The sequence below is a fragment of the Crassostrea angulata genome, chromosome 3, assembly GCF_025612915.1.
Source record: "Crassostrea angulata isolate pt1a10 chromosome 3, ASM2561291v2, whole genome shotgun sequence".
NCBI classification, from domain to species: domain Eukaryota; kingdom Metazoa; phylum Mollusca; class Bivalvia; order Ostreida; family Ostreidae; genus Magallana; species Magallana angulata.
The window spans coordinates 35746388-35771976 of NC_069113.1; the positions used below are offsets into that span (position 1 = coordinate 35746388).

The 25589-nt window shown below is 33.4% G+C and overlaps 1 protein-coding gene across 1 annotated transcript; it reads left to right on the forward strand.

Moving 5' to 3' along the window:
* The first annotated feature begins 401 nt into the window (after positions 1–401).
* Positions 402–25394, forward strand: LOC128176060 (uncharacterized). Its single transcript, XM_052842098.1, has 50 exons — positions 402–457; positions 881–968; positions 1096–1177; positions 1283–1477; positions 1709–1850; positions 2089–2213; positions 2340–2546; positions 2780–2971; positions 3136–3387; positions 3469–3675; positions 3774–3986; positions 4079–4591; positions 4829–4999; positions 5152–5313; positions 5436–5631; positions 5758–5966; positions 6079–6255; positions 6344–6574; positions 6692–6865; positions 6959–7147; positions 7242–7406; positions 7500–7616; positions 7696–7881; positions 9386–9541; positions 9994–10128; positions 10516–10618; positions 10746–10897; positions 14985–15057; positions 15545–15669; positions 15764–15970; positions 16173–16364; positions 16609–16860; positions 16945–17151; positions 17234–17446; positions 17532–18041; positions 18268–18438; positions 18568–18729; positions 18847–19042; positions 19161–19369; positions 19866–20042; positions 20130–20360; positions 20467–20640; positions 20739–20927; positions 21023–21187; positions 21278–21394; positions 21504–21689; positions 21909–22064; positions 22439–22573; positions 22790–22892; positions 23035–25394. Exons 2-50 carry the CDS (start codon positions 900–902, stop codon positions 23201–23203), a joined length of 9039 nt encoding a protein of 3012 aa, XP_052698058.1. The 5' UTR covers positions 402–457; positions 881–899; the 3' UTR covers positions 23204–25394.
* The last annotated feature ends 195 nt before the right edge of the window (positions 25395–25589 follow it).

Sequence of the window (25589 nt, forward strand, 5' to 3'; positions counted from 1 at the left end):
CTCCAGTCAATCTAGCATTTCTATCATGATAAATCAAGATCACTTAATTGATCATAAATTTACACATTATTTTGTCTTTTCTTTCAATGGTTTATTTATACGGCTGTCTTTATTTCTAATGATAAATTTTTTCATGATTATTTTTTTTTAACCATTCATGTACATGTAATATTGAAATCATAATTTTTGCATTCTCTATTTATTGTATTCAAACGTTATATCAATAAAAATAATTATATGTATTTGAATACTTTGCATGTAATATTTATCAATCAATATGAACGTACGGAAGCAATGTCTATATTTAAATGATTAGGAAACCCGCTGTAGAAGTGTACTGAGAATTTAAATTCCCTTGAACTAATTGATTTGTTTATCGTTCATACATAAGTATTTAAAAGGCCTGATCAATATCAATTGCAACCAGGACGTTGAGTGTATAACACGCCGGAAAAAGGTTAGAATTTATTATCTCAAAATTTCTGTAATAAATGAATCAATTTTCATTTTGTGAAGATCAAAAGTTTTTAACGGTATTATGTATAAATATTTCTTGTTCTTTTCATACAGTTTTTAGAAGAAAAAAATCTAATTGTTAATTAGTTTGTAGGGTTTTTTCTTCCCCTGTTTTGCATTTTCTTTTTCAAAACATAGTGAAATATAAATCAAACATAATATCATTTAATAATGTAAGCAGAATTGCTTTTGCACCTTTTTTCCATTCCAACCAACATTCAAGCATCTAAACGTTGTACAACATTTTTTTCTTTATCTTTTAAATCCTGTTTCTTTTGTTTTGTTATTCATGTATAAACAAGGTGTTTGTTTCATTAACATTTAAAATACATGTGTAAACACATTTTAACATATGACATTTCAGAGGAAATCATAGCTCGACAATGAACCTTATTTTCCAAGCGTTTCTTGTGTTGAATCTATTCGGATTTACGGCTCTTTACCAATTGAGGGTATTTTTTTTTATTTCTTTTCCCAATCTATTTAAACTAAATCATATTCTAATAAACTTTTGAGTTATAATACGTTTTAATACATGTCACAATTTAAAATGAATTGAGCTTTTTTAAATCTTTTTAGATTGAAAATAGTCCAAATGTTGACCAAAAAAGTAACATGTCATTGGAATTGGTTGGCCGAAGATCTTTTACTCCTAAAAAAGGTGATTTAAAGTTTGTTATTGAATTTTTTTCAGTCAACATCACAAGTCAGAATAAATATAGACGGTTTTAAATCATTCACATGGACAATTTAACATGCATTTTAGATCAGAATTTAATAGTTAATAGTCCACATCACATAACCAAAAGGAGTTCAGGTTTCGACAAATTTGTAAAGGGATTTGGGCCAGGAGCATCACTTGGAGGTAAAATAGGCTCAATCTTTGGACCTACGGGAACCGTTATTGGAGCAGCTATAGGGGGAGTTGTTGGAGGAATTCTCTGTGCATTTTTCTGCAAAGGTACTTGGCGTAAAATTGTGTTGTTAGTCTCGAGAACAGAAATAGGTGTAATGTATTGACTGCAAATTGGTATAAATATTGTATTAACATGTAACAGGCTAGGCTTTTGTAAAACATTAACGTTGGGTAAAAATATTTCATCGTTAATTACATGTAATTATAACCTATCAAAGACGATTTTTCTACCGATAATGAACCCATCTAATTTTGAAATGAAATATGTTACTACAGAAGAGAAACCGAATCGGCCCCCGTCTTTTTCATCCTGCGTCGGTCCAGCTAATGAGGAATACATTGCAGACCTAGGGACATTAACAGCCACTGTGACGTGGAACACCCCCACCGCTAGCGACCCTGAGGACGGATCTTTAACGTATGTATACGTATGTTTCTAATATCAGTCATTAATTTTACGTAACGAGGTACCAAGTTTGTAAAAAAATATATATAATATTATACATGAATGAATTAAAATAAGTGTATATCTAGTTGGCGCAAGTAATCAAACTGTAGTGCTATGATTCACCTTTTTACGATCCCGATATGAGTTTTTATTATAAGTGTGAAAAATACAATAGTTAAAGGATTCTTTCTCTTTTCGTCTGTTTTAGGGCCCATCAGGTTCAAGGTGGTGCTTCAGGAACGCTGTTTGGCAGAGGTTCCCACACAATTATATACACCGCCTCCGACAGAAAAGGGGCCACAACATACTGTTATTTTTCATTCAGAATAACAGGTGACTACAATTATTTTTGAAAGTAATTGGTGTATTGTTAAATTTTATCAATAAATTCAATTTATTCAATAAACTAAAAGTTAAGACCCTTTTCGTAAATGATGAAATTCAGATATTTACTTCTAGTTTTGACCTGTGACCCTATCCAGTGGCCATTACATGGGTACGTTCGATGTGACAGATCGGAGTTTATGTATGGATCAAAATGTACAGTCGGATGTTTTGAAGGCTACGAAATGGAACCCCTACCATCATCTGTTCCATACCAAATCATGTGTGACAAATCTAGCGACAACAAACCAACTTTAGACAAGGCTGCCCCATCTTGTGCAGGTTGAAACACTTGATATCATATTTCTTTAAAATCGATTTTTATTGGGAACATAATCACACAGAAGAATTATGGCAACACTAATTTGGTGTATGTAACATTTTTTATGTTTTATTATAATGTCTGATATTATAACTATATTATAACTGTTTTGTAAAAACAAAGGGAAACATACATTGATACTATCAAATGCTGCTCCATACAGTTGCGTAGAAATTATTCTTTTTGTTTACAGCTATCACATGCCCTACTAATGCAACAGAACTTGATGTAGACAATGGATCGCCAGTGTGTACTCACAGCAACCATAAGTATGACAGTTCTTGTGTGACTCAGTGTGAAAGTGGATATAGTTTATCTTCTGGAATCATATTTTCTACATGTAAAGAAGATAAGACATGGTCTACAAATCTCCCAGATTGTGAAGGTAGTTAATTTTTATCCCAAACTGTATAAATTTACGACCTGTCTTATTGCATACCTTGTACTATACTGAATATAGTATTATTTGCACATCATTTCATTGCATACTTCCATGCAAAAAAGCTTATCAAAAAAAAATAATTTAGCATTCTTGAAATTTATAATTAGATGATGAGGCACCAGAAATATTGAATTGTCCTCAAACAATATACGCCTATACGGATAAGATGAGTCAAACCGCCTCAGTAACATGGCAAACGCCAACGGCAACAGACAACTCTGGAACAGTAACAGTTTCCCAAACAAAGGGAGCTGCTCCGGGATCCAGTTTTCAACTAGGACTGACAGAAATACGATACAAAGCCATTGATGCAAATGGCAACCAATCTCCCGAGTGCATTTTCTTCGTAAATGTTGAAGGTATTTTTATCAATTCATCGATTACTTCTTTCTTTTTTTACAAACTGCCCTTGTGTTATAACAGCATATACAACATTGTAGAGATTGTTTGTGATCCACCTCTGATTGCGGATAAGTATCTTTTCTATCAATGTCCGGATGGCTACATGTATGGCTCTACATGCCAGCTGAAGTGTATGGGTAGCTTTCCATTGATTGGCAATGAAACAATCACTTGTGAAAGAAACGACAGCTTTACTCCACCACGTGGATATTGGGATATGGGAGAGTTACAACCATACTGCTCAAGTAAGCCGCATTCTTTTTTTCCTTTATTAGATTTTTATCGGCTAAAAATATGTATATTCTACTTTATAAACTATCAATCTTGTTTTGAAATCTTTCAGAAAACCCTTGCGATACGCTTCCGGCGCCCGAAAATGGAGCCATGTCATGCGCAACGTGGATGTTTGGGATGCAGTGTCAGATGCAATGTTCTGGTCAATATGATATCCCGTATGGAACAGTGGGCTCAAATGGAGCTCCTTTCACGGGCCAATTTACCTGCTCTGAATCACTGGGAGAATACACTCCATCAAATACAGTTCCCGGATGTACACGTATGCAATTTTTATGTATAAAGAATATTAAATAAAATTAATTTAGCAATTTAATCAAACCTTAGATGCATTTGCTTGATATATAATTGCAGAACTTCGTCGACCAAGAATGACAACTGTCCTTGGTGAATTCTTTTATTATACTGGGGACTGCAACGATCCCACTGTCCTTGTGGAGATTAAAAACAACTTCATTAAACAGATGCAGCGCCTTGAGTCCCAAGGCTGGAATGGAGTGTGTCCCTCACAAATTGACTGCAATGTAAATAATACAGAAGTAACGTGTGGTCCAGTGAGTGGCAAAAGAAGGAAAAGAGATGTCAATTTTGTTTTGGAACACGTTCTGTCCAAAAGAAGTACACATGAAATAAGAGTTGAAGTGAAACTGGCGACAACCTGGTACGATTTCAACTCTACCGGTGGCTCAACGTTTTATTTTCTTGAGGAAGTCCAGAAAAAATTATTTGAAGTAATGAAATCGTCTGCGACAGCTGGAAATTTAACTGTTAGCGGCTTGAGTCCTGACATTAGTAGTTTTGCATTGGGATACAGCGATCCAGATTGTCCTGTGGGGAATATCATTCGTTGGTCCACGCTTACATGTGGTAAGAAAATCTGTTACGCTTTTTAACTTCAATTCTTTACAGATGGGTGTGTTATAGGAAAATAGAATATTTTGTATGATTAAAACTTTGCTTATAGTGCAAGAATATTTTTTTTTAATTCAAACTTTCAGGGATCTTAATAATATAAATACCTGAAGCATATTAATACCTTGTATAAACATTAAGTAAGGTTCAATCATGATTCTGGTATATTCCTTAATACAAAACTTCTTGTAGTTCCTTGCTCAGAGGGTTCATTTCTGGATACATCAGATCCAGTGAATCCCCGATGCAGAGACTGTCCGGTGGGAACATACAAAGAAAGTCCAGATGATCTCACGTGTACTTCTTGTCCACCCGGAACATCAACGGAAAAACCTGGGTCAATGAATACCACCAACTGTCTAAGTGATTATTTTGGTCAATTTGTTCTATTTTTTATCAAGAACAAAAAATCTAAAGCTGATAACTAAAACGGTAAAATCACCTTACATATTTTTTAATGATAACATTGTGTAGCAGGGATTGTTTGGTTAATTCAAACAAATTTTTTTTTCCAGAGAAGTGCGCTCCGGGTGAGTTTTCCAAAACTGGATTGGAACCGTGCCATTTGTGTCCACGGTCCTTTTACACAAGTGACGAGATGTCGACATCGTGTATGTCATGCCCATTCGGAAAAACGACGGCCTATTCTGGAGCTACTAATACAACCAACTGCTCATGTACTTATTTTATAATAATCAATATTGATCTTTCATCAATAATTTAATTCACATGCTAGGAAATATCATTAATTATTTTCTTTCAAAAAAACTTTCTCTCACCCAAAGTCTTTGTTTTACAGACTTTGATGTACAATTTACGAAGGCCCAACAACAGATTTATTTTGATGCACCAACAACTAATCAAAAACAACTTTCTGTGTCTACTTGGATTGCTCTCCCAAAGACCATGGCGAATTTTTCCCTTCTTCGTACTGAATCATCATTTGTCAAAATTGAATTTCAATACCATGATTCTTTATTCGTTCAAATCAATCGGTACGTTAACACGCTCAATGTATTTTATAACATTTTGTACAACATATTGTTGTTTCTTTCTATATTTACACTTCACAATGAATTTCAATATAAAAGACACATGGGGGGATTTTACTATGATTGTAGCCAGTCAATGTCTACAGGAGTTACTCTACCAAGAGAGACTTGGTCACATGTTACAATTCAACTAGATTCTAATAGTCAAACCGTCGTCGTTTATGTTGACGGAACTCGAGTCTTTTCCTCCTCGGTCTCTGGTTCAATACCTTTGTCATCTTCCCTGACAACTCGATCTTCAAGAATGTCTATAATGCTAAATGAAGAATCCTTATCAGGTAAAACTAAGAGAGTTACGTTTTCTATGTCTTTTAACATAAAATATACAGTTTTTCTACCATAAATCGTTCCGCTGATCATATGAAAGACACCACAGTTTGCCTTTAACAGGATACATCATTTCTGGATACCATGTGGAATTCACAACTTTATCTGATACTGAGGTTGCCACTCTTTCCAACGCATGCCATACATATAGACAGAATGCCTTTTTTTCAATGGATACCATTGCAAATTTGTCACAAGTTCAACCAACAACAACATTTCTATCTCCTAGTATCTGTGACAGTATGTAATAGAATTGCTAATTTCCTTATGAATACTAATGTATCATGAGTGGTAAAATTCTTATAAATCTCTTTTTTTCTTTTAAAAGATATCAATCGATGTGATTCGAATCCATGCAACGGACACACATGTGTAGACAAGGTGAATGCTTACAAATGTCAATGCAAAGACGGATACTCTGGAGAAAGGTGTCAAATTGAGCCCGATTATTGTAAAAACAGTCCCTGTCAAAACAATGGAACATGTTTTAACTCAGCAGGCAATTTTTCTTGCACGTGCCAGATTGGGTATAAAGGAGACCGGTGTCAATTTCAAATAGGTACTTCTGTTAAATTTTTTTTTTAATTCTTACCCTTATAAAACTTTATTTTCTCTCAGAAATATAATCAAACACAGAGTTTGTTTTATTTTGAAATCAATTGTTTTAATCGTTAAGTAAATGGCGGTTGGAGCCCATGGACATCATTTTCTGAATGTTCTGCTTCTTGTGGTGGTGGTATCAAATCACGATTACGGCTATGCAATAGCCCGAAGCCCGATCCCGATGGTTTACCTTGTGATTCAACTGGTGCTAATGAAACAGTGTTTTGCAACACGGACACGTGTCCAAGTAAGTAGTCTACGTTAGACATTTTGAAAACATAGAAATAAATAAAATTTCGTGTACAATATTTATAGATATATTTTTTAAATTCAATTTAAGGTTGTCTTCCATTGAAAAAGGGATTTGGGAACAGTGTTAATTGTTCAACTTTTTCTGACGGTCATAAAGTTTGTTTAGTGTCCTGTCGTCATGGATATGCGTTTTCAGAAGACCATAAACCACTTCCAGTATACGTATGTGGTCCTAACACCTCCTACACATGGAACGGAAATCCACCGTCTTGTGGACGTAAGTTATCAAAGAAGACAGACATTGCGTTAAAATTGCAGTTATCTGAAATATTGGTTATCAATATATAAGAAGACTCCCTTCTCTTTAACAGGTGCAAATTCTCCAAAAAGTATTTCTATTGTTTCCGCTGTTCAGTACACACCCGGGATTCCCTGTGTAGACGCTGTGATAGCGTCATCCCAACTGAAAACTAACTTGGAATCTTCTTTGCCATGCTCTGTAAACGGTTCTTGTTCCATCAATGTATCAACACCAGGTACATTAACGTTTGATTTAATTTTCAACATATACAAAAACCATTTTATGATTGTATAACGAAAAATAAAATATCATTGTTTGTGAATTACAGGTTGTTCAGTTACTGGACGGCGCCGAAGATCCGCGTCATCACAAACCATCACTCTTACTCAAACTTTGACCTCGGGCGACAATCTAGATCTGGAGGCTTTTGAAAAATCACAGAATGGTAAGTTCTAATTAGGTAATGTGCTTGTCTTTTACTCAGAATCACTACAATATGCTAGCCCATTTGTATTTTATTCCAGTCAGCCAACCCTTATATGATTTGCTGGTGGGTATTTCCAGTTTAGAGGCTTCGGCAATCCAGATCAATAGTAATCACAGTATTCTACAGTTTGAGATCAGTGGCACTCAGTACTCATCGACAGCTGTGACCACAAATTCTTTGGTAGAGTGTTCCGCTGGTCAAGGAAGAAACAAAGCATTTTGCAGTAAGAACTTAAAGTTACCTTAATCTTTTCGTCCTTATTCAAGTTTAAAACCGCGGATTTTTTTTTATCAAAACATTGTAAAATTGTACATGCCCTCATTAGAATAAAATACCCTTTTTTACATTACTTGTCTTAAAATTGCTTTTGGATTTAATATTTGTATTTCAAGAATAAAAGCTAAATTCTAAAAAAAAAAATATATCCATGTTAAATACAGTGCTACAATCCCAATTAAGTGCCCGTACTAAGCAGATTTCAGATTATTTTATCTTAATTTGGAAAACGTAATATTTTGAATCCTAAAGTTACAAATACAACATTCCACTAAATTGTTTATTGAATGGACCACTGTACCGATCAAATGTTGTTATGTGTTTAACTGTGATATTTAAAGCTGACATGAACCCATAAAAACATATAATCGACATATTAGTTTCGATCGCTTGCTTTCCGATCAAGGCATTCAGGTTGCACAGACTTCTAAATGATAGAACTACATGTTGTAGAAATATATTTATTTAGTCAAAAAAGAATAAGGTAAACTACAATCAAAACAAAAGAGGTTTATTCTTTGAAAGAATTTGCAAGGTATCTGTATTATCTTGCACTGAAAGTGTGCACATCGAACGCGTGTGTTGTTCATGCAGAGTGCACGACGCTTACATATTATTGTACACTCCAGACCTGTTTTATTCTTTACGAAAGAGTTGAGTTTTGTATGTAATAGTATAGAAGTGAGCAGGCAGGCATAAAGTAGATAAGTAATAGTAAATCTAAGAAAGTCACAACGTAACATCGTTTTTATAAGTTTCTAGAAAACACTCCGTTTTCAAAAGTCCATGTTGTCACTGCACGATTTCCTACAGTGTGTGGATTGCGCATGTGCGATGCCATAACAGTTCGATAGAGGAAAACGTTCTATAATGATCTAGGATTTTTGAAGTATGTGTGCCTGGATTTCAGTCCGTTTTGTTTCTTATTTCATTTGATATTCCTTACTAGTGCAGTGGGTCATATTCTTCTTGTTCAAAATTCGTTTCTATAAATCTTTCCGTCCACTCGAGTGAATGAAATACATTAATGCAGTGAAGCATGAATTGTGCTCTCGGCCTTGGGGTGAGAAGAGATGATCGAGTAAAACAATAGAAATTGACAACTAATATAGCGGTAATCAGAGTTAAAAAGGAAATATTGCGTATTGATGAACTCATGTCAGCTTTAAACAAAATAATGTATAGTAAACATCACCATTTATGTACCATTTGTATACTTGGTTATTTTCGCAATATTCTAATTTTTTTTAAGGGGGGGGGGGGGTCGCGAACCCATTCATGTCGTAAAAATTATTATAAAATATGTAGATTTTTTCTTTATTTAAAAATTGTTTATAGCTTAACACTATATCTTAGATTTTTGGGGTAGATCTGATGATTAATATGTTTACCAACCAGTCTACTTAGACGATATGTATACAGTGAGTTTTTAAGATTGCTTAAAATTCCAGTTGATTGTCCGCCGGGTACATATTCAGAATCTGGAGTGTGTGTGGCGTGTTCTGTCGGTACCTATCAAGATGAATCTGGTCAGTCCTCATGTAAATCTTGTCCTAGCGGTCTGACCACGAAACATGAAGGAAGTCAGAATATGACTGATTGCTCAGGTAGGACAGTTTTGTGATTATTTTAAACTAAACGTGCATTTGTGTATTTTGTTTTGTGTCATGTTTACGTGTATTGAAAACGTTTGCTTTTGACATATCATCGATGACATTTGATTTATACCTTTTGAAAAAAAAACTTTAATTCAATAGAAAAGCATTATTCTTATTTTAGACAACGATCAAACATTAAAAAGAAAGAGTTAAATGTTTCTCACTTGCATGATTTTAGTAACGTGCATGTCTTTATCTCTGGATATTTAAAAAAAATACAACTAGAGCCTGTATCATGTGTATGGCTGCTGGCAAAATGTCTTAAAAGTTATATCAAAGCTATTTGTAAACCGTGAGATCATTAGTATGAGTAATTGATTAAAGTCCATTAGCTTGTATTTGAATTTTTCACTAATGTTGCTTTGGTTAATTGTTGATTGAACAGTTTTATTCTCTTACAGAAAATGATAATTCTTCAACTGTTACCTCGACATCACCTTTGTCTTCAACGTCTTCCTCCCTTCCTTCGACTTCAGTGACGAAAACATCCACGAGTCCGTCTGCATCTCCTTTCTCAACATCCAAAAAGCAGAAAAGTAATTTTTAATCAAGCAGTAACTCACCTGCCCTAGTATTGGTTACATTTACCTTATTTTAAATATTTCGAATATTATCATATAATTTTATTCACAATTTAAAAATATGAGTCTTTTAAATAGAGTTTATATAATCGTTGTTCAACGGGGGCGGAGCAAATATTGAACTCGTTATCAGCATCGGAACTCTAAATAAATGCATTTAACAGCGAGTGCGTTAAACGATTTATTTTCAATATTTCTTTTTATCCATATAAAGGATGCAGATTGGGTTTTTTTATATAATTATTTTTATTTCTCTCTATGCTTAGTCATACTTATCTTGTTTAGTGTGATGACTTCTGTATATTATACACGTTTGAAAAAATGTTATGAATATTTTTACAGATAACCCTGACGTTATGCCTATTGTCATTGGAGTTATAGCTGTTTTGACTCTTGTGTTGTTTGTTGCAATTGTTGGTTTCATAATATTTAAAAAGATAAAAAGGTAAAAGCTTATGAAGGTTTTTTATTTTTAGTTTAAGGAAGAAAAACAGAATTACATTTTTTTAATCAGTTCTAAATTGATGTATCTTCTTAACATTTTTATTTATTTTTATTTTTTTGCTTTAAAGATTACGATTTAGACGTCTAAGCCGTGAGCACAGTACTCTCAAGGGAAGCTGGGCCAGTCTGAATATGGTTAACCCCAATGTGGTACGGACTGTACCTCCAACATCAAATGTTTACAAAGATCTTAGGAAATCGAAATCTATTTTAAGTTTTAGTGATCAACCATGTTGAGATATTGAAACGGCTGGATAAAAATCGAACTTTTTGTGTTTAAAATTTTCCATGGTTTTACATGATGTAAATGGTGTGTCAAAAGTGTCAAAATTCTATGAAAATTAAACAATCATATCAAGAGAAGTGAACAGCACAAGGACAACAATAAATGGGTTTCTTTTATTTAATTCAGCACAAAAAAGTCAGGTCGTATTATAGTATTTATGTTGCCATCAAAGGATGCGAGTTTCATGAACCAAATATATGAAACATGAAGAATAATGAATAAAATTATATGTAACACAAGACCTCATTTACTCCTGATTTTTATATTGAATTGGAAAATGTTGTTTCTATTATATTTTGAAATTTTTTCCGTCTACATTGGTTGAAGTCGTTCAAATTTGTTATGTTTTTGCAAATCTATACATAACGTTATTTTTGCATTATGAATTTTATGATTGATTTGTTGGTAGATTGCGTTACATGTTATGATTGTTATAGTAATAAATATGTTTACCCTGTGTGCATACAGATAAATGGTTAAATCTGCTTAATGATTTATTTGTAAAGGACTACATGCAGTATTATGCATTTCCCGCCCCCAAAATTAAAGTTCTATAGAGAGCTTTAAAGACTGAAGGTTAAAGGTTGAAGATAGTTGAATCACATTGGCGTTTGCGTTTGGTTAAAGTTGTAACCCTAAATAAATAATAACATACAAATAAAGGGCTACTATTTCTTCCTATGACTTTACATAATATTTACAAAATTGTGGAAATTAACTTATTTTAGTGACCTCATGGATGAACAGTTATTTGTTAATGATGATTAACATCAAGATTATTCTTTATAATGTTTTATGAAGATTGATTTTGATACGAAACTATTTAAATGTTGGTTAAAAGGGGGTGTCGGATATCTGACACATCAAATGTAGTTCTTTCAGAGCGTTTCATATTAAATTCTAGCGATTGCAGAAATACAACAGATAAAATGTTCAAATAAGAGATTCTCTTTGATTCGCGTTATATCCCGAATTTAGCTATTGTTGTTATTTTCACTGGGGATGATATTTCTACGTAGTATAAATACATGAATTACACTAAGAGAGATAATAATAGATGACTTATCCGTATGATTAAATCGCTGATTAATACTGCAACATGCTATATTGTAACAATCCATAATGTTTGAGGAGTACAAACATAGGACACGGAACATTGTCGAGTATATAGTAATACAATTAAACAAAAAATAATATGTATTTACTTTTATTATATATATATTGAAACATTCTCCATTTTAAGAAGAATTATCAAAGATGGAAGCACGGGTAATCGGGTTACAAACATCCTTAGCGCAAAGTTTTGAAGAAGATGAGTGACATGTTTTTATTTTTTCTAGTATTTATTTTTAGTGTACACTAATAAGGCGTTTTCCAAGTAGAGGTCTTAAGAGGTATTTACTTCCTACTTTATTTAAATTCAATGTCGTTAAAGGCCATGCATTTACTTCCACAACTTTTTTAAGACCTTTTAAAAGTTCATATTGAATCGATTAAAGTACGAGATCTTTCGAAAAGTAGCAAGAAATTAAATATCTACTTCTACTGAAATGAAAGTCGGTATATTTACCGTTAAATTATTGATTTTTTTTTTTTAATTTACTCCGCCACTTCATCTCCACCTACCGCATTAAAAACTCTTGACAAAAACTGATGTCTACCAGTTTAATTTTGGTCACAGATATTATGTTTTTTAATGAATTAGTATTAAGAATTCATTAATTTTGCGCCCTCGTGTTAGATAATTCTAATAAAACTTATTCTTACGTCTGTCTGATTTTGTTTGTCGATTCCTTCATTTATCAACGTATTGAATATATTTATATATCATTAATTTCAATTTTTCTTTTTTCTTTTTTATATATGTTCCATAAACTATTAATTCATCGGACGTTGCATTTATTACTGAGTAGGCCTTATTTTTAGAAAGAACGAACACGGGTATTTAAATGACGAAAAAACGTATGCTATATATATAGTGCTACAATAAAAATTCCAAAAAATCTTTGGTTGGGTTTTCCAAAAGATTTAAAAGGAAGCGAAAGCTTGTTCGTAAACTAGTTGCAATAATGTACGGATAACGCGCACTGACAAGGTTAGAGAATAATAACATTTATTTTATAAATCAAATATCATTTACATGATTTTTTTTAACTATATATAAAATTTAAGATATTTAGGATTTTTATTTTTATTTTTTTACTTTCTACTAATACATTTTTTGTTAATCAAAATTGTTAAGGTCTATATTTTTATTATCGTTGATAAAAAAAATAGGATTTGTATTTTTACATATACATTTTCAGAAAGAGAAAATCATCTCGACAATGAACCTTATTTTCCAAGCGTTTCTTTTGTTGAATATATTCGGATTCACTGTTCATTACAATTTGGGGGTAATCTTTTTTCTTTCTTTTCCTAATCTTTCTTAACGAAATTATATTCTACTAAACTTTTGAGATTTTATACGTTTTAAAGCATATTAAAATTAAGAATGAATTGATCTGATTTAAGATCAATTCTATGTAAGAATCAAAATTCGGTGGCCACGCATAGATAAAGTATCAAAAGTATAGATAACGTGTATCAATGGGTCAGAAAATATCAAGTGTGTCCTGTTCTTAAAATCAACTTCAATAAATCTGGCATTTGCTATAAAAATATTGCCGTTGCTATGGACTTTTTAAAAAGTGAGATTTCTGTGTGATTTTCACCGCAACTTTAATTTCCTTAGCAACAACTCTTCAAAACAACATTTTTAAATGAATATAATAAAAACTAAGGCATATTTCTACAAGTTCCAACAAAAACATTGCTAAAAATTTCTAAAATCAGGAATTACAGCATATAAAAATCATATCTTGGCTTGTTGCCATAGCAACCGGTCTCAATTTTCATAAATAAAATGTATATTGCATGGACATCGATAAGGATATAAAAACATAAATAAATAATTACCATTTCAACTTATACAAAATACAAAAGACCAATTTCAAAAATTTCAAACGGTTTCCATTGTAACATTTCAAAAGTATTACTTTCCCCATCCGTTTTCTTCTATGAAATAAGAATTGACAAGAGAACGAAGATTTTTTTAATGTTTTTGATAGTTTACATTAGTGGACAAAACCTAATAGGTAAAGTTAGGGAAGTTTTGCTATTTTTCCATCTTTAGCCTCGGTTGGTTACCCCCAGCACCCAACCATTAGTGTATTTTGCGTTTTACACCTAGGTGTGTCCATGCATATGATTTAAAGTAAATTGTTTACTATGCGTGGCCAGGCCCTTTTATAAATCATTGATTCTTACATAGAACTGATCTTAAATCCTTGAATCCTTTATAGATCGGAAATAGTTCAAATGTTGTCCGAAATAGCAACACGTCATTGGAATTGGTTGGTCCAAGATCTTTAACTCCTAAAAAAGGTGATTTAAATCTTTGTAAAGAAATGCATTTCCTAAGTGAGAATAAATATACCAAGTTTTAAATAGTTTACATAACAAATTTGAAATGCTTTGTAGATCAGGAGTTGGTAGTTTATAGTCCACATCACATAACTAAAAGGAGTTCAGAGTTCGACAACTTTGTAAACGGATTTGGGCAAGGATCCTCCATTGGAGGTGCAATAGGTTCAATCTTTGGACCTAAGGGAACCGCTATTGGAACAGCTATAGGGGGAGTTGTTGGAGGAATTCTCTGTATATTTTTCTGTGAAGGTACTTAACTATATGCTCTTAATAACCAGAGAAGAATATGACCGTGTAATTTATTGAAGCATGTCATATTGAAGTGGTATAAAAAAAAAGTGCATTTAACAGGCTTTTGTAAAACAGAAATGTTGCGACCAAAAAAAACACCAAATAATTCATCGTTAGTTAATTATTACTAATCAAAGACGATTTAAGCCGTTGATAAAATAATTTAATTTTGAGATAATATATGTAACTACAGAAGAGAAACCGAATCAGCCGCCATCTTTTTCATCCTGCGTCGGTCCAGCTAATGAGGAATACTTTGCAGACCTGGGGACAACAACAGCCACTGTGACGTGGAACCCTCCTGCCGCTAGTGACCCTGAGGACGGATCTATAGCGTACGTTGTTAATTCAAAGAGTTTTCAATTGATTAAATTATAAAATAGTACCTATTCCTTGGTTTCAATCAAATAATATAACAATTTATTACTTTTTAATAAGTACAGAAATGTTCATGCATGGCAACATGCAGTAAAGTTGTGTCATGTTGCTTCGAGGTTATATAGGTTATAAACGGTTAAATACCTTCTCAACAAATAATGATACTACTTCAATGAACAATAAATATACCATCACCAGACGGGATTACATTTTTTTTTTTACGATTATCTGATATTTATTCTGTTTTGATCAGGAATTCATGTACAAGGGTACCTAGTTGTACACACCATCAACTTTAATGAACAAGGAAGTACTCATCAAATAGAAAGACAGACAATCATAATTACTATAAAATATTAAATAAAACTATTCCCAAATTTTCTCAGATATGTTCGATGCACAAGAAGGTATTTTGTTTATCGTTTATTGTTGACTTCTTTTCAGAGCTAATTTGGTTCAAGGAGGTGCTCCAGGGACGCAATTTGGCAGAGGTTCTCACACAATTGTATACACTGCCTCCGACAAAACAGGGGCTAACACATACTGCTCCTTTTCATTCAAAATAACTGGTAAAAGTAGTTTGATTTCTAATAACAATATAATCAATTAATTCATACTGCAGATTATTTACAAGTGATGAAGCTCATAAGTTTTTACATCTAGTTTTGACCTGTGACCCTATTCAGTGGCCATTGCATGGGTACGTTCGATGTGACAAATCAGAGTTCATGTACGGATCAAAATGTACAGTCGGATGTTTTGAAGGCTACGAAATGGAACCCCAACCATCATCTGTACCCTATCAAATCATGTGTGACAAATCTAGCGACAACAAACCAACTTTAGACAAGGCTGTCCCATCTTGTGCAGGTTGAAACACTTGATGATATCAATTTCTTTAAAATTATTTTTATTGATAACATAGTCACACTAATTTGGTGTATGTAACATTTTTTTCTTTATGTTTTATTTTTATTTCTGATATTATAACTGTTTTGTAGGAAAAAAAACCGATGGAAGCATTTTTTGTTGTTATATACAGTTGCATAGAAAATATTCTTTTTGTTTACAGCCATCACATGCCCTATTAATGCAACAGAACTTGATGTGGACAATGGATCACCAGTGTGCACCCACAGCAACCATAAGTATGACAGTTCTTGTGTGACTCAGTGTGAAAGTGGGTATAGTTTATCTTCTGGAATCATATTTTCTACATGTCAAGAAGATAAGACATGGTCTACAAATCTCCCAGATTGTGAGGGTAATTAATTTTCATCCTACACTGTATTTTCGATCTATCTTATTGCACACCTTGACTAAATACATATCGTAACTTCTGGGATTTTCATACTTTTTATGATTATTTATTGTTCGTATCAACCATTCCATTAGTTGCTAATGCTGTTTTCACATTCCACAAGTAGCACACCATTTCTTTGCCTACTTTTATGTCAAAAAGATAACTAAAAAAGATATAATTTTGCATACTTGAAATTTATAATTAGATGATGAGGCACCTGAAATATTGAATTGTCCTCAAACAATATACGCCTATACGGATAAGATGAGTCAAACTGCCTCAGTAACATGGCAAACGCCAACGGCAACAGACAACTCTGGACCAGTAACAGTTTCCCAAACAAAGGGAGCTGCTCCGGGATCCAGTTTTCAACTAGGTCTGACAGAAATACGATATAAAGCCATTGATGCAAACGGCAACCAATCTCCCGAGTGCATTTTCTTTGTCAATGTTGAAGGTATTTTTATCAATTCATCGATTATTTCTTTCCCTTTTTTTACAAACTGCACTTAGTGTAACAACAGAATAAACTACATTGTAGAAATTCGTTGTGATCCACCTCTGATTGCGGACAAGTATCTTTTCTATCAATGTCCAGATGGCTACACGTATGGCTCTACATGCCAGCTTAAGTGTATGGGTAGCTTTCCATTGATTGGCAATGAAACAATCACTTGTGAGAGAAACGACAGCTTTACTCCACCACGTGGATATTGGGATATAGGAGAGTTTCAACCTTACTGCTTGAGTAAGACGTATTCTTTTATTTTCCCTTTTATGAATTTATCAGCTTAAAATTATGTATTTTTTAAACTTTTGGACACTTGCAGAAAACCCTTGTGATAGACTTCCTGCGCCTGAAAATGGAGCCATGTCGTGTGCAACGTGGTTGTTTGGGATGCAGTGTCAGATGCAATGCTCTAAACAGTATGACATCCCATTTGGTACAGTAGGTTCAAATGGAGTTCCTTTCACGGGTTTATTCACCTGCTCTGAATCATCAGGGGAATACACTCCATCAAATACAGTTCCAGGGTGTACACGTATGCAAAATTTGTTTATTTTATGAAAAATCAATTTAGCATATTAACCTAATGATAGATGCATTATCAAGGAATATAATTGTAGAACTCCTTCGACCAGGAATGACAACTGTCCTGGGTGAATTATTTTATTATGCTGGAGACTGCAACGATCCCACTGTCCTTGTGGAGATTAAAAACAATTTCATTAAACAGATGCAGGACCTTGAGTCCCAGGGCTGGAATGGAGTGTGTCCCTCACAAATTGACTGCAATGTAAATAATACAGAAGTTACTTGCGGTCCAGTGAGTGGCAAAAAGAGAAGAGATATCAATTCTGTTATGGAACACGTTCTGTCCAAAAGAAGTACACACGAAATAAGAGTCGAATTTAAACTAGCGACAACCTGGTACGATTTCAACTCTACCGGTGGCTCAACGTTTTATTTTCTTGAGGAAGTCCAGAAGAAAGTATTTGAAGTAATGAAATCGTCTGCGACAGCTGGAAATTTGACTGTCAGCGGCTTGAGTCCTGACATTAGTAGTTTTGCATTGGGATACAGCGATCCAGATTGTCCCCAAGGAACGTTTGTTCGTTGGTCTTCGCTTGCATGTGGTAAGAAACATCTTGATTGTCCTATATTATCCTTTTTAAATTCTTTTAACATTTTCATGTAAACTTTGAATACACTGGTTATGAGTCAATTTCATAAATATATAAATATTTCGTGCATTAAAAAGTTCGTATTTAAATTTACTTTCAAAATTATTTTATCATGCGTCCTCTGTTTTTTGTACTGGCATACTAGCATTCATCAAAGCTTATGATATTTTTTTGGTAGTTCCTTGCTCAGAGGGTTCATTTCTGGATACATCAGATCCAATGAAACCTCATTGCAGAGACTGTCCAGTGGGAACATACAAAGAAAGTCCATATGATCTCGCGTGTTCTTCATGTCCACCCGGAACATCGACAGAAAATACAGGGACAATAAATAGCACAGACTGCCTCAGTAAGTCGTCTTTATATTGTTCTTCCTTCACTCATTCATTTATTAAAGTTGCATGGATTTTTTTTTACGTTAAGAACTAAAACCATGAAACTAACTTAATTTTTTTCAACACAATATTTGTTCAATCAGAAAAATGCAGTCCAGGTCAATTTTCCAAAACTGGATTGGATCCGTGCCATTTATGTCCCAGGTCCTTTTACACAAGTGACGAGATGTCGACATCGTGTATGTCATGCCCATTCGGAAAAACGACGGCTTATTCTGGAGCTACTGATACAACCAACTGCTCATGTACTTATTTTATCATAATCAATGAACATTGTTTTTGTCATAACATTTTAATTATGCTAGGTATTCTGATTCATCGATCCTCCAAAAATCTTTTTCATACAATTCTTTTATTTACAGACTTTGATATACAATTTACAGAGGCTCAACAGCAGATATATTTTGATCCACCAACAACTAATCAAAATACACTTTCTGTGTCTTCTTGGATTGCTCTCCCAAAGACCATGGCGAATTTTACCCTACTTCTTATTGAATCATCATCCGTCAAAATTGAATTTCAATACCTTGATTCTTTATTCATTGAAATCAATAGGTACATTAACCTTAACAATGATTTTTTTTCTTATTTTGAGATCTTTCAATTTTTTCTATCTGTAATAGTGGGTATTTTTTAAACTATACATTGAATTTCATTTTTAACCTGATTGTAGCCAGTCAATGTCTACAGGAGTTATTCTACCAAGAGAGACTTGGTCACATGTTACAATACAACTAGATTCTGGTAGTCAGACCGCCGTCGTTTATGTAGACGGAACCCAAGTTTTTTCCTCCTCAGTCTCTGGTTTGGTGTCTTCGGCATCTTCCCTGATAACTCCAACTTCAAGAATGTCCATAATACTAAATGAAGAATCCATCTCAGGTAAAAACTAAAACGATACAATCTCCATGTCATGTAAATGTACCACATTTGTATCATAAGCTATTTTATTATAAAATCAAATTGTCCCCAAGTATATGATTGGTCGATTGCTGTAACATGGTCATGCTATTAATTTTGTTATGAACCTTACTATCATAAAAATAGAAAATTTATGAATGTCACCATACTATAAACACATTTTCATGTCAAAACACTGGTTTTGGCATGTGAGACATTTTGACGTCATAATAGCAAAATTGACGCTTATACATTTTGAACTTAAAACTTTACTGTTACATGTATACGCTTGAAGAGAATTAGTTTTTGACTCATTATGATAAAACAATTAAAGCGTTTTGATATCGGTCATTATAGACATGATTAGAATATATCAACCTCGGAATTCGTCCTCGCTCAAAATCTCATCAGGTCTATAAAACCATGTACTGACCTCATCAAAAGGTTATAATTGTATAATATGTTTGACATTATGCAGGATACACTATTAGTGGATACCATGTTGAATTTACAACGTTATCTGGAGCTGAAGTTGCCACTTTTTCCAGCTCATGCCATATCTTTAGACAAAGTGCCTTTATTTCAATGGATACCATTGCAAATTTGTCACAAGTTCAACCAACCACAACATTTTTGTCTCCCAGTGTCTGTGACAGTATGTAAAAGAATTTTTAAACTCTTTATTGAAATTATTTGGTACTTTGTGATGAAATGTTTAATTCATGTTATCTAATTTTTAAAGATATCAATCAATGTGATCCTAATCCATGCAACGGACACACATGTGTAGACAAAGTGAATGCATACAAATGTCAATGCAATAATGGCTACTCTGGTGAAAGATGTCAAAATGAGCCTGATTATTGCAAAGACGGTCCTTGTAAAAACAATGGAACATGTTTTAACTCGGCGGGCAATTTTTCATGCACGTGTCTGATTGGGTATAAAGGAGACCAATGTCAATTTCAAATAGGTATTTTATTTTTATTTTTACAAGGGAGAAAAATGTTGTTTTTTCAAAAGGTTTAATTCATTTTCTTGTTTGCTTTGTATAGTAAACAATCATTTTATTTGTTAAGTAAATGGCGGTTGGAGCCCATGGACATCATTTTCTGAATGTTCTGCTTCTTGTGGTGGTGGTATCAAATCACGATTCCGGCTATGCAATAGCCCGAAGCCTGATCCCGATGGTTTACCTTGTGATTCAACTGGTGCTAATGAAACAGTGTTTTGTAACACGGACACGTGTCCAAGTAAGTTGTTCATGTACGAACAGAGAAAACAAAACGCATACAATCAGCCGCATAAAAACTGTAACGAATAATTAAAAATCAATTAATGTCTGTTGAAGGTTGTCTACCTTTGAGAAAGGGTTTTGGGAACAAAGCAAATTGCACAACTTTTTCTGATGGTCATGAAGTTTGCTTAGTATCCTGTCGTCCAGGATATGCATTCCCAGCGGATAAAAAACCACTATCAGTGTACGTGTGTGGCCCTAACACCTCATACACATGGAATGGGGTGCCACCTTCTTGTGGACGTAAGCTGCTAGCATTATTTATGATTTTTTAAACAACATTGAATGAAAGTATTGATGTTTATTCAAAAGAGAGGTGAATTGTAACTTATCTACAGGTGCAAATTCTCCTAGAAGTATTTCCGTTGTTTCCTCTGTCCAGTACACACCTGGAATTCCCTGTATAGATGCCGCCCTGGCATCCTCCAAACTAACGACCAACTTGGAATCCTCTTTACCATGTTCTGTGAACGGTTCTTGTTCAATCACTGTATCCACACCAGGTACATCAATGATTCATTTAATTCAGAGCTAGATTCTTACAAATAAATTACTTCTGATGAAGAAAATATATCATTGTTTGTGGATTGCAGGTTGTTCTGCTTCGGGGAGGCGCCGAAGATCCGCGTCATCACAAACAATCACTCTTACCCAGACTCTGACCTCGGGCGACAATCTTGATTTAGAAGCATATGAAAATTCTCAGAGCGGTTAGTGTGTTTTTTGTCTTATTCTGAACTAGTAGATAAGGTAGAATCCATATGATATTTGTACCATTTATCTCAATTTAGGTTTTGATTTGTTTTTATTTTATTCCAGTAAGCCAACCCTTATATGATTTGCTGGTGGGTATTTCCAGTTTAGAGGCTTCGGCAATACAGATCAATAGTACTCACAGTATTCTACAGTTTGAGATCAGTGGCACTCAGTACACATCGACGGCGGTGACCACAGATTCTTTGGTAGAGTGTTCCCCTGGTCAAGGAAGAAGCGAAGCTTTGTGCAGTAAGAATTTATAACTCGCTATTTCTTGTTCTTGTTCAAATTTATTTGAAACCCAAACAGGATTGCATTTCAATTCTGAAAGCTAATAAACATGTCATTTTTTTTTTTACTAAATCATACTAAATATAGTCATATAAATAAATATGTTTGAATATATATTCATTGTTATGTCATCTTAATTCCTGGCGTTATAACATTGTTTACCTTATCTTCTTACAGTTGATTGTCCGCCAGGTACATATTCAGAATCTGGGGTATGTGTGGCATGCTCTATCGGTACCTATGAAGATGAATCTGGTCAGCCCTCATGTAAGTCTTGTCCCGGCGGCCTGACCACGAAATATGAAGGAAGTCAGAATATTACGGATTGCTCAGGTAAAGCAATTATTGGAATCAAAGAACGTTACTTTACAAAGTATGATAATCGTTTTATGTTTTTTCACTAATTTCGGTTATCGCGAACATTTTCTTTATACTAACCTTTGATAGATGTTAACGAACAGTTATATGGTATCACAATGAATCTTCTTTAGATTTAAAAGCATAAAGGAGAAGAAAAACAATATAAAATCTATCTGAAAACGCTATTTTGCTTTGGGTTGTTTTATGCATCTGTATTTTTTCCTTCCATTTACTCATGTAACAAATCAAATTTAAATGTTAAATTGGAGTGGGTATCTTTCTTTTAAAAATGTTCGTTTCTTGCATAATCATTTGTTTGATCTGGCATACTTATATGTATGAAACAGAAAACAGTACCTCTAGGACTGTTACCATGACGTCATCCACGTCCACTACGCCACCTACGTCTCCTGGGTCTACTTCCGGTCTTGCAAATACAGTAACGGAACCATCGACTGCATCACCTCCCAAGAAACGTAAAGGTAAACATCTAAAACATGGCTCGTGAAAACAAGGCAATGGTTAACAAGACTAGATGTTATTGTATTTGGAATTCTGATATTTGAAATTTCTTTTTTTTAAAAGGGAATAACAGTTAAGCAATTATTCATCCTATCTCGTAAGGCATAACCTATTTAGCTACAGTACTTCAAAAGAATATGCATCTCTTATTGTAAGTTAAATGTTTGCTTTTACAGAAAACAACAGTGTTCTACCTATCATAGCTGCAGTTTTAGCAGCATTGACCCTTATTGTGTCTGCCGCAGTTGTTGGTATTTTAGTGTGTAAACAGATAAAAAGGCAAGTGATGATGAAGTTTTTAAACGTCTTTTTGCTCTTGTAGATTAATCAGTTATGTTATTTTTTATGAAACATTACTTAAATTTAGAGAGATGTTACAATAATTTTTTCTCATTAATAATCTAACATTTTACATGTACAGAAATCGATTTAGACGTCTAGAACGAGAAGCCAGTGCACTAAAGGGAAGCTGGGCAAGTCTAAGCATGGTCAAACCTGTTGAGATCCAGAATGTGCCACCTACTTCTAACCGATACCAAGAGCTATGGAAATCAAAATCCAGTCTGGATTTCAATGATCAACCATGTTGAAATATCATAATGACTAAAGTGGCATAGGGCTTGGATTGGTGCCATTACTTTTTGCTTGAACTCTTCTTAGTAATTAATACAGCTTTGAATGTCAACATACTTGGTAAAATGAAATGAAACTTTAAAGCGATATGAGCTACATTCGTCATGTTGAATTTTTTTTTACTAATATGTTCTTTTCTACTAAAATGATAAAGATATCATGGTTTTTAAATTTCTGTTAGCCATATTTTTGTGGAAAAGGTCGTTAAGAAGCCTTATTTGGAGCAAAATTGAATTATTGTCGTCCTGTACAAAAATGTATTTGCTAATAAATATATATTCCTTAGAAATATTTCCTTTGACAAAAATTAATGATTTTTTTCAAATCTATAAAAGTTTAAGTTATATATATACAGACTTATCATACTAGCAGGTTTTTGCAGCAAAATAAAATTCTAAAAAATACAGCTCATATTGCTTTAACAATTATGTATATTTACATTTATAGTTGTCGTTGTCGTTATATATTGTAACAATGCTTCTTTGCAAGCCAAGAGACCAAATGACATTGGTTTTCGAAGACACATTGCACCCTAACCTTAGGTTTATTGTTTTCTACTTACTAGTATTTTAATTTAGAGAAATAACACAATTAAATCCACATGACTGATTAGTACTAGATTTGCTTTGAATTGTACATGGCTATGCATTTAGTTTGCAGTACTATTTGCATACATGTACGTCAGTTTTAAAGATGTAAAGCGTCTTTTCCCATTATTATGCCAACACGTGTTTGAACGGAAAGTACCTGTTGCTTAAAATAGATATATTTACCTGTTGTGATATGGTTTTCGCAAGCTGGGTACTGATTTTATAATGGTGTCTGTAACAGCTGATTTGTCATATATTTAAGAAACCTGCATCGAAAAAAATGTATATAGAACTCTGTGTATAAGCCAGTTGATATTCGTTCAGAACTGTGATAACGTCTAGCTATAAGCAATAAATGTATTTGTGTAAATAGAGTATAGTTTCAGTGAAGAGGTCTGTTTATATTGGATATGCTTATACTCAGAATTAAAAGAGAAATTGAAGATAAAATCCAGCAGATTAAATACATATCATTGAAATTCTCTATTTTTATCATGCGTTAAATAACAAGATTTTTTTTAATACTTACAACTTGCTGGAATGCATCCAGAGACCGCAAAATCAAATACATGTAGACCCTTGCGTCACCTTTATGCTTTGATATGAAGTGTTTTGATACTGTGGCTATATACATGATTGCATTTAAAAAGTCACTAACTTAAATATTTGTCTGATTTTCAGTACAAAGACCAAGTTAAACAAAAAATAAATAATTCAATATAAACATGTACTTCAATACCAGTAGAACATATCTTTGGTTTTAAAGTGGTTAAAATAGTCAAAATATCCAACTTTTTATTGCATACTAACTATGTTCCTATATATCCCCCATTAAAACCTTAAGATTTTAATGATGTTGTGTGAGACAATTTTAACACGGTATTTGTGTAATTTGCGGTTCTTTTAAAAATATATTTTAACCAATTGTTGAATAATATTGGAAATGCCAGCTGATTGCAAAACCGCTATGTTGAAAGCGGAATCATTTAATCTATTCATGAATACTCTGTATTTTAACCTCAAAAAGCCAATCCGTCCATCCAGCAATATTCGTGCAAGACTGGGAATACCTGCATGTTAAAACTGTTAGTTAATGGGGGTAGAGTGATCGAGTGTACTTTGAATTTTTTGTTTAGAAAAATGTTGCTTAAAAAAATGTTCCTTATACAGAAGTGCCATAAGAAATGTTAATTTAACATGAATGATTGTCGATATTAAAATTCTATATCATTATAAATAAATTCAGGTATACATGTATATTCTAAAAACTTGTCATGTATAAACATTACAGGTATAAATTCAATTTTTTTCTTAATGAGACCGGATGTATTTTCTTATATATATATATATATCAGGGTGAATTAATGTTTGAAGTAAATGTCTCTATTTTTTTCATCATGTATTGTTATCATCTTTCAATAAATGTCCTTTTTTCATGTTCCATCTTTTGCATTGACTTCTATAAAAATGAGGTGTATTCGACAAACAAGTCGGTATTTGTGTGCATGCGCCCAGGAAAAAGAGATCACCGATTTCAAATAAAATAGTTTGAACTGGTTGTAGTTAATTCTGGTTTTTTTCTTTAAACCTTGAAGTTCATCAACTTGATCGTTGCGACATTTAATTACAATTTTATTTTTCTTTGATATGCAAAACACGCACAATCACATTTGATTTCGAAAAGCTCGGAGACTCCGAAAAGTGGTGGAGTTCTGGGGATTCGTTGTCCCTCGGATCGCCCTACCTCTCATTA